Here is an 11,017-nt window from a genome sequence, read left to right as displayed (position 1 = left end):
AATTCCCATTGCCTGTCGCAGTTTCTAGCACACAGGAAATACTTAGTAAATATTTGTGACATAAACGTTTTTATGGGGAAAAGAAATATCCCTTTAGTAAGAAGAAGGCTCTGGATCCCTGCTCTGTGCCTTATATTCACTACAGAGACCCGAGTCAGCAACAGAGAATCACTCATCCTCCATTCAATAGCCACAACTCAGCACAGTTACCTGAGGCTAAGTGGGGTACTGAATTGCAATGGAAATCTTGGTGGTCTTTCTCTGCCTGAGGAGGGGATTTCTGATGATACAGGATACCCCTACCCCAGAGGTGCCTTTCACAGTCACAGATGCTGTGACTGCATATAGGCCATCTCTATCTGTAACCAAAGATGCTGCCACAGCTGGCATGTCCTCTCCCTTGGCATCTCTCCACTGTATTACGGGCTGGGGATGCCACCCGGTGGAAATGCACTCCAGATAGATCTCTCTATCCTCATAACCATTCATTTCAATGTAAAGATCAGAACCTAGTGCTGTGGAAAGATAAATGAGTCTGAATTCTTTGGATCCTCCTGTATCGATGAGAATCTCAAGAGAAATCAGTGGCACACTCACATTAGATAATTCAATGGCTGTTTCATTATGGAGCTGTTTTCAAAAGCATGGTCATGGTGAGGGGAAAACTACATGGGATAGAGCAATACGCCAGGGCCAGTAACAGTGGAGCTGTTACCACCCACCCCTAAACCGAAAGGGAAGTGGAGAGGAATCCATTTTGAGGACCTGAAAGAAGAGCATCATGTAGAAAGGGCTGTCTTAAGAGGAGAAGTGATCTTCACGAGGGGAATACAGCCAGCTAGAGGTAGCCCTGCAAGGATAAAGCCAGGGGGATAACTACCTAGACCTCTCTCTCCTCTCTCTACCTCCTTCCATCTTCTGCTATGGCTCCCCATTGACCTAACCCAGACAGAAGCCACAGGGCAAGAGAGTGCCATGAGAAAGAGAAATGCAACCCTTGACATCTGTACATCAGCCAGGTCTTAATGTTTTCCTGTTGAACATAAGCAATTTCATAGAACATCAACATCAGACAAGGGCCCTTTGTCACTATGATGGGTCAAGACAAAAAACAAGACCACTCAACAAATATGTTTGAACACAGAGAAAAAAATGAACACTGTCCAATCATGACCAAACATTTCCCTATCTTGGCTATGAGTGACTGCTGCTCCTTGACCAATTACAGCTTTAGCCTCACTCTAGTTTTCCTTCTGGATAAGACTTTTTAAGACATCCACCCACAGAATCACACCCCCCACCTTGCTGACAGAATCCAATCCATTGCAAAGCCCCACTTCCATGAACCCTCACCCATCTCCCCTAACACAAACCCAAATTCTATCCCAAGTTCTCTCTAACACCATCTTGGACACCACATGGTTCCCACATGGTGTGCATTCTCCCTCCCCGCAACAAGTAATAAGCACACCTGGGTCAATCCAGGTGTGTTGCTGGGGACCTTTGGTGGGGGAACGCTGGCAGCACAGATGCTGTCCTACAGGTCAGCCTCCCAGGGCCCACAGCAATGTGCACCTGGAGGGGCCACAGAAGAGATCCAGAACACAATTGAATCCAAACAACTGTGTGCCATCACTGAGGAGATACTCTCTTATCCTTCCTATTCCCTGACTTTCCACTTGCCTGCATAGCCCCTGGTGGCCAGCATGAGGGAGTTCTTTACTTGATAATATAGAGTACAGGAGGGATTCTCCCTGGAGGAAAATCTGTGTCTTTCCCAAGGGCCTCAGAGAACAAAGTGAGAAGGCAGTGGCGGCAGTTCCTAGTGACCAGCCAGGATGCTCTGAGGAGGATTGGAGCGTGAACTCTGCCTCTGCTCCTAGATCCCAAGGGGGAACGATCTCAGAACAAAACCTAGAGGCTCACCTGCAACCTTCAGCTCCACCATGGCTTTTACAGAGAAGTCATCATCTTGGAAATAACACAGGTAGTTTCCGCTGTCGGAGGCTCTGACATTGTAAATTTGGAAAGTAGCCTTCCCTTCAGTGATGTCATCACTTACAATCAAAGTTCTCCCTTGGTACTCTGCCATCTGTACGTTTTCTACTTCCTTCCCATTTGTAAACAAGTATACTACCTGCCCAAGGCTGGATCTCACCCACATTAGCACCATGGTCTCCGTGCTTATCATTGGAGACAGATGACAGCGCAGATCAGCATATTCACCAACTAGGGCCAGGATGGGCCCAGGGGCTCCAATCACAGCAAACTGAGCTAGTCAATAAAAGGAGAAGCTCCATCAGAGGGTCTAAGGGCTATGAGGGTAAGTGAGGGGAGTATCAGTCAGGGAGAGTGAGGTGTGAAAATCCTAGAGAGGAACATGATCCTAACAGAAGTACAATTTGTCTTAATGGCATGTCACCTTCAGTTTTGGATGAAACTTTCAGGTATGAGAAGTTATCAGAGGTTCTGACTGAGCACTAATAGGTAATTGTCTACTTCAGATACAAAAAGCAGAATGTGCCCTACCTGAGCAAGGGGTAAGCAGCTGGACCAAGACGAGGCAGACAAGCAGGTTGAGCAGAGGGAAATCTAGGGAACTTCCCATTTTCCTCTGTGCTGCAGAGAGAAGCCAGAAGGAGAAGGGCAGAAACTATGACCTGGAAGAAGATGGCAAATTCCACATCAAACCTCCACCTCCCCAGGGTTGACTCGGGGTGAAACACACAGTCACTAGTGTAGTGACTCAGGATCCTCTTCTGCCAAATTGTCTGCTTGGGAGTCTCTTTACCTCTGAGTTCCAACAGAGAAAATCACTCATAAAAATATGTAATGTTAAATGTACATACATTTAACACTTAAATGTTATTTATGTAATATTAAATGTGCAAACATTAACCCTAACCCCTCAGGAAATCCTTGACTCTACAGTTCAAATATGTTCAGAATCCTTCCACTTTCCCTCACTTCCCCTGCTACAGCCAGGTCCAAGCTTCCATCATCACATTCTGATTAATGCAGGACCCTCCTCTGTGGGTCCCCTGATTCCACCTGTGTCCCCTACAGTCTATGCTCAACACAACAGCCAGAACATTCCTTGAGTCTCATCATGTCACTTCTCTGCTCAGCACCTTCCAGTCACTCTCATTTCACTCAGAGTAGATGTTCAAGTCCTCACAATGGCCAGCATGGCCCTCCAGGACCTGCAGCTCTCACTGCATCTCCCCTACTCTCCTCTTCTGTTCCAGTCATATTGTCCTTCTTGCTGGTCCTTGAACAGGCCAGGACAGAGGGCCTCAGCCCTGACTCTTCTCTCTACCTGGAACCCTCTTCCCCCTGATTTCCACAAGACTCACTCCATCACCTTCTCCAAGTCTTTCCTCTGAATTCAGTTCTTGCATGAAAGCTTTTCTGACCACAAGATTACGGCAAAGAGCTCCCATCTTTACTCTCTGTCTCCAACTGCTCTAATAGAACCTCCACAAGGCAAGGGTATTGGTCTGTTTTGTTTCCTAATGTGTAATGAACCCGTGGAACAGTGTGTGGATCACATGGAACCCTCAATAAATTTTGTTGAATGAGTGAATGGATGAGGAGTAATGTATTAACCCATCAATACTCACTAGCATTTTAAATTAAGTTAGATGATCAGATTAACTGGTTGTCATCACACAGGAGGGGAGGTGGAAAGTTCTGAAGACAAGACTCTATCTCTGTAGTGATCTGCTCTTTCGGTCTGTCTTTGACAGAAAGCCTGTCCTCCTATGCTCCCACAAGGATTTGCCTATATTAATGTAGGACTTGCCTTTATAAATGTATTGCCTATATTACTCTTCTTTTTTAGTAAAGTGATTTTAAGGAGCAATCATGTCCTGGATATGTATGCAAGAGTATTACAACTCAGAGTGCCTCAGTGAACTCTTTTCACAATTGTTCTTTGGGGGAGAAACATCCCTGGGAAGGAAATTACTCATTTCCTGTCTTCTCTTTCACCATGCATTCACTAATGCTCCTTGGCAGATGGCCTCTGGGCTCACCAGAGATGGATAAGTTCCATGGTCATAGTCTTTCCAGTGCTAGAGAATTGCCTTTTTGAGGCAGAGATTTAAGAGCTGGCACTTGCAAAGGAGTAAATATGTGAATCTAGGAGCACACAGAGCCCAACAAAGCTCATGCCTCTACCAAATGCCGAGGTTCTCTCAGTTCAAAGGTAGAGCCCTTGTAACTCCCCATTCCCTGCCCAGTGCTCCCAACTCTATCTTAGCTCAGAAAACCACCTCCACCACTTTTAGCCATGGTCTGCGGCATCACTGTGAACCTTTGTGATAAGGGAAGTATGTAGCCCATACCAGCTGGCAAGGCTTGATTCTAGCTGGAGTTCTAGCTTGGCTTCCATCCTAACCACCCCAGAGTTGGCTGCATCCCTACATAGTGGAGAGCCTGAGAGCAGGCCTAGGTGGATTACTCAGAGACAGGACTGAGATCTCTAGACCTAGCCCCTCCCTCCTCCCTTGGTCCTCTCCCATCATGTATCTTCTCCTTCCCTGAGGATGGCAGGTAGAACAGGGTGCTAACAAATGACTTGAGGGTGTCTCCATCTGAGGAACAACACTACAAACTCCTCTAAGTCCCAACACCTGGCCATCACCAAGTTCAAATCATGCCCCATCAGACTCTGGTTAAAATCCAGGCAAACTCCCTGGTGGAGGCTTGAAGTCAGTCAGATGCTTAACTTGCTACTTCCTTTTTTTTTTTTTTTTTTTTGCTGAGGAAGATTTGCCCTGAGCTAACATCTGTGCCAGTCTTCCTCTATTTTTTATGTCAGTCACTGCCTCTGCATGGCTGACAAATGGTGTATGTACATCTGTGCAAGTCTTCCTCTATTTTTTATGTCAGTCACTGCCTCTGCATAGCTGACAAATGATGTATGTCTGCACCTGGGATCCGAACTCTCCAACCCAGACTGCCAAAGCACAGTGCACCAAACTTAACTAACATGCCACACGGACTGCCCCGAAACTGCCACTTCTTAATCGTGAGGCTAGTGACTGGGAGAGCTAGGAATAACACCAGGTCTTATCCATCTTTTCATTCATTCATTCAACAAACATTTACTGAGCACACGCTATGTGCAGACCCACTACATTTTAGGTGTAGGAACAAAAAGCGTGTGGAAACCAGGTAACGGCTCTATGATTCACAAGCTGTGTGATCTCAGTCACGTCACACAATCTATTTGAATTCTAGTCACTCATGAAAGAAAGTGAAATATGAACTTTAGAATGTGCAGAATTGGCCCAGCAATTCCACTTCCAGATATCTGGTCCAGCAAAGCACTTGCATGTGTCCAGAGAGAAGCATGTTTTAAGGATGACACTGCGGCATTATTTTCAAAAGTAAAAAAGCAATCAACAACCTAACCAGCCATGCATAGGAGACTGGTTAGATAAACATTGGCTCATCTTGGGCCGGCCCCGTGGCTTAGCGGTTAAGTGCGCGCGCTCTGATGCTGGCGGCCCGGGTTCGGATCCCGGGAGCGCCCCGAGGCACCACTTCTCCGTCCAACGCAAGGCCGAGTCCCACGTACAGCAACTAGAAGGATGTGAACCTATGACGTACAACTATCTACTGGGGCTTTGGGGGGAAAAACTGAATAAATAAAATCTTTAAAAAAAATAAAAAAAAAAAAAAAAAAAAAAAAACATTGGCTCATCTCTATGAATGAATTCAATGTGTCAGCTAAGACTAGTTGATAGTCAGTCACTAACCTAGGTAATCAAGACATAGCAAATGAAGAAAAAGCACATTGCAGGACAATCCTAATGATTGTATAAAAAACCAATGTATAAATTTGTATATGCATGTTTTTATAATTGCCTTTTAAAAGATCTAAAAGGATACAGGCTAAACTGAGAATTGGGGGATTCAGTAAAAGATACTTTTGTCCTTTGCACCCCACACCTTGAAAATTATTTGAACGTTTTAAATTTGGAATGTACTCATCTATGACTTAACAATTAATAACTATTACAAGTAATTATAGTGACTGCAACATATTAGTTGTTCAGAAAATACCAACTCCTCCAAAACAAACCAGCATGAGGCCCCCAGTCACAGTACCTGCAAGTCCCGGAACTGTTGAGGAAAAAGGAGCAGAAGTCTGTGCAGCTGGTTCTCCTTCAGACCCTTGTCTGAAACCTGGACACACCCTCAGACGAAATATTGCCTTTCAGTTCATCGTCTCCTCTTCAAACTGTTCCCTATGCTGCTAGAGAGAGGACGGTATTATTATTATTATCATAGGTAACAACTTCTCTTCTTTCCTCAGAGTAGGGAAAATGTTTTCACTTATTTTAATGGTATTCCTTGTTTTTTGTTCCTAATTATAAACAATTATAAAATAGAAAAAATATAAAAGAATAAAATTTGAACAATCTGTAATGGTAACTGTATTCTTTGCTTCACGGGAATGTAAACATTTCTGGAAGCATTTTGGCCATATGTATATACCAAATGCCTTAAAAATGTTTCATCCTTTGACCGAGAAATTCCACTTTTAGAAATTACTCTTAAAGAAAAATGATCAGATGTTAACATAAAGATTTATGTTTAAGGTTATTTATCATAGTAAAATCTACAATAGCAAACTGCAGATGCAATTTAAATATCCAAATTGGATCCAGCTTTCTAACAATCATAAATAAAAAGTATTTGTTAAAAACATGATTCCTAATGACTATACGGAAATCCCTTTATGACTGGACAATATGTTGTTTATCCGTCCTCCAACTGACATATATGTATACGTATGTTACATGTGGAGGTTGGTTCAGATGTTTCTATATTACAAATCTGTAACGAACATCTTTACTTATAAAGCTTTAAGGCACATTTCTTTTTTAGAACCTCTTAGAATACATTCCAGAGATGACCAGGAGAGATTAGAAGAGTCCTTTGTTCCTTTCTGACCACGGTAAGTTCCTAAGAACATGCAGTTGGCAAGTTTCTTTCAGGTTGTCACCCTCCCACCAAATTTCCCAATGCAGGTCCTTACCTTTTGCACTGTCTCCCGCCTTCCCCCCACGTCCCCTCAGCACATACACAAGCACCAAACCCCTTTCTCTGGGTAAGTACTTCCCTGTAGCCACTCTTAGCTTTTTAGGCTCTTTCCTTCCAGGGCCTGTGGCTCTGGCTTTTACCCATTTCCCCCACTTACCCCTTGGCATTCTCATCTGAAAATCACAGCCCACAGAATGAAGGTAATCAATAGTTCTCCATTATAGTTAACAATCTGCTCTGGAAGAAAGGGAAAAGAAAGAAAGGCTGCTCACTGTGAGAAACATGAACAGAGTCTCTCTTTGGAAGAACTAGTTTTTTGATTGGCTCAGTGGAGGCAGTTGCTGGGCAGAAACCAGTGGGAACATTAGAATGAAAACATAAAGTGTATTGGATTGTACAAAATGAAGAAAACTTCCAACCCTAATTCCCACGCTGCTTGTCTCTCTCTGTGTTTACCTATTTGAATCATTCATGAGTATACTTGTGTATCATCAGTACTTCATTATATACCCCTGTTTAATGTCTTTTATATCACAATAGATTTATCAGCAGAACTAAGCAGAAAAATTACAAGATTTTAATGTGTGGAAAGAGGAAGACGTGCATTAATTAAAATGTTTCTGTGGCTGTTTGCTGACATCTGTGCTTGAAGGTGGGCACACGGAGGAAGACATCTTTTACAGCAGAGCCAAATGGAAGTGTGAACGGAAGGAAAACCAGATCCCCTCCACCTTTTTAGCACCTCTGAAACTCAGGTCTCAGATCCACAACCACATCATATAATTTTCAGGTTACAGAGGCTGTGCTGCCAGTGACTGATGGGCACGTCTTACATTTTCAGAACATTCTTATTTGGAGGGTTGCTGAGCAGCTTCCTTCGCCCTCTGCGCCTTATTTGTGCTACATTTGTGTTTTCACGTGTATTTGTTTCTCCTCTGCCAGCAGAATTCTCTGAGGTTAGACTCTGGATAGGCTGTGAATGCTGTTTCTATAAGGTGTCTTTGGGACAAAGTGGTCCTACCTGTGGTCTAGGGCCTCCCAAGATACTTTATAGTCATCTCAAGACAGTGATTAAATCTCCCAGGGCTTTGATGTTAACTTGGTTGATGGAATGTGATCATATTCCAACAGTTTGAATTTAGGCTCTGTGGTTGATGTGGCTGGTTGCTTGTGCAATATATTCCTTGTTCCTTCTTAGAAATCCAACCCAATCTAGGGGGGTCCTGCCGTGTGCTCATCTCACCTACAGATAGAAATAACCAAAGGACTAAGTTTGCACCAATGATTTATAGGTGGAAGTTGCTTGGTTGTTTTTCTCAAGAGAGGTCCATAGTCTTCCTACTTCCTCCTTCCATCTGCCTAGAACATGGTCCTTGGAGCTGGCGTGCAGGGACCATCTAGTCACCATGAGGCAACGTTGAGAAAGGAAGCCCCGTGCTGAGAAGGCAGAGAATAAAGACAGAGGAAGTCTGGGGCATGGATGCATCTCTGAGCAGCAAGAACAGTTCTGGATTTCTGCCCTCTGAATTCATTTTATGTAAGAGGATATCAAACCATTGTTCTGTTGAAGCCAGTGGTACTTCTGGTCTCTGTCAACAGCAACAAAATACAATTCTCCATTCCCCACCCCCGACTATCAACAATTTATCATGAAACTTTTCAAACAGAGAGCAAAGTTAAAACACCTTCTCAGTGAATTCCAAATATACCTACTATCTGGATTATACAGTGAACATTTTACTATACTTTCTTTATTATAATCTATCCTGCTGTTCATCCCCCATCCATCCTTATTTATTTATTTATTTCTATCCTTATTTATTTATTTATTTGATGTCTTTTAAAGTAAGTTATGAACATCAATGCACTTTCCTCTGGAAACTTCAGCACACCTATCACATAGAAGAACACAGTTCTGAAATGCTTGAGGCACCAATGCTGTTTTTAAAACATAAATGCAAGAGTACCTTTTAGTTATATGTTCTAAAATGGTCAGTGGGGTATTTTTATCTGGGAATCTCTAGTTCCTAAATGCCTCGCCATCCCAATGATACTGACAGTCTGGCCTCAGGTACCTGGTCACTCCTAGTAAGAGTCAGGTTACCTCCAGGAGGCTGTGTAAGCAGGAGGCTCCAGGACTGCCTCTCAGGAACAGCTTGAGACAGGGACAGCTCTGCTTCAGGTCCCTTCTGTCCATTCCAGGGCATCTGCTGAGAGAAGTGCTCTCTTCTCCGCTGATACCACAAGAAGGGAATTGATGGTCTGGAGGATCTGTAGGATGTAGGGCCCCACAAATCACTTCAAGGGGAGCAGGCATAAAATCTTTGTGAAGGAAACTGAGGAGAGGCATGGAGTTGAGTTCAGAGATAAAATAAAATAGGAGAGTGGGCATTACACTACAGAGGGTTGAGAAAGTAAAAATTAACACAGAAAGTAACAATCTGCCCTGCTGGTCATCAGGCTGGGTTACCAGGCATGTTTGATGAAGCCAACTACATAGTTAACAGAAATAATATTTCTCCCCAGGTCACGCTGCAGCTATAAAGGGGGAAAGCAACTGCCTTCTCTGAGTGCTTCCTGCTTTCTTACTCACTGAGAAACTTCCTTTGAAAAATTCACAGTCTACTTTCATTCTTTTGCACATTCGCGTCCAGTTTTCCCAACACCATTTGTTGAAGATACTTTCCTTTCTCCATTGCATGTTCTTGGGTCTGTTGTTGAAGACTGGTTGTGCATTTTCTTACAACATACACAAAAATTAACTCAAAATGGATTAAAGACTTGAATGTAAGACCTGAAACTGTAAAACTCCTAAAAGAAAACATTGGCAATATTCTCTTTGACATTGGTCTTAGCAGTATCTTTTCTAATATCATGTCTATTCAGGCAAGGGAAACAGAAGAAAAACTAAACAAGTGGAGCTACATAGACTAAAACCCTTCTTCATGGCAAAGGATACCACCAACAAAGCAAAAAGGCAACCCATCAACTGGGACAAAATATTTGCAAATCACATATCTGACAAGGAGTTAATTTCCAAAATATATAAAGAATTCATACAACTCAACAACAACAAAATGAACAACCTGATCAAAAAATGGGCAGAGGATATGAACAGACATTTTTTCCAAAGAAGAGATACAGATGGCCAGCAGGCACATGAAAAGATGTTCAACATCACTAATTATTAATAAATACAAATAAAAACTACAATGAAATATCACCTCACACCCATCAGAAGGACTGTAATTAATAACACAAGAAATAACAAGGGTTGGAGAGGATGTGGAGAAAGGGAACCCTCATATACCATTGGTGGGAAGGCAAACTGAAGCAACTACTATAGAAAACAGCATGAAGATTTCTCAAAAGTTACAAAAGAAGTACCATATGATCCACTATTCCACTATTTGCTATTTATCCAAAGAACATGAAACCAATAATTCAAAAAGATTTATGCACCCCTATGTTCATCGCAGCATTATTCACAATAGATGAAAACTTGAAGCAAGCCAGTGTGCATCAATGGATGAATGGATTAATAAGATGTGGTATATATGCACAATGGAATACTACTCACCCATAAAAAAGACACAATCATGTCATTTGTGATGACTGGATGGACCTTGAGGGTATCATGTTAAGCGAAATAAGTCAAATAGAGAAAGACAAAAATCATATGATTTCACTCACATGTGGAAGATAAACAAGTACAAAGATAAGGTGAACAGATTACTGTTACCAGAGGGGAAGGGGTGAGGGTAGGGTGAAAGGGGTACAGGGGCACATACGTATGGTGACGGAAAAAAACTAGACTATTGGTGGCTAACATAATGCAATCTATACAGAAGCCGAACAATAATAATATACCCCTTAAATTTACACAATGTTATACCAATATAACCTCAATAAAATAACTTAAAAATAAAAATTCACAGTCTATCAAAAGCTTTGTTGC

General features: G+C 42.5%; 1 protein-coding gene across 1 annotated transcript; it reads right to left on the bottom strand.

Moving 5' to 3' along the window:
- Positions 1-216: 216 nt before the first annotated feature.
- LOC101387188 (butyrophilin subfamily 3 member A2-like) lies at positions 217-2,608 on the bottom strand. The gene is made up of 3 exons (XM_087437897.1): positions 2,530-2,608; positions 1,927-2,274; positions 217-359 (listed from the first exon to the last, which is right to left on the bottom strand). The coding sequence occupies exons 1-3, from the start codon at positions 2,606-2,608 to the stop codon at positions 217-219; spliced, it is 570 nt and encodes a 189-aa protein (XP_087294023.1).
- Positions 2,609-11,017: the final 8,409 nt, after the last annotated feature.

Source organism: Ceratotherium simum, chromosome 13 (assembly GCF_057802395.1).
Source record: "Ceratotherium simum simum isolate JZ-2026a chromosome 13, ASM5780239v1, whole genome shotgun sequence".
Taxonomy (NCBI): Eukaryota; Metazoa; Chordata; class Mammalia; order Perissodactyla; family Rhinocerotidae; genus Ceratotherium; species Ceratotherium simum.
The sequence above is the reverse complement of the archived record's forward strand: the minus strand, read 5'-3'. Positions and strand labels throughout refer to the sequence as shown.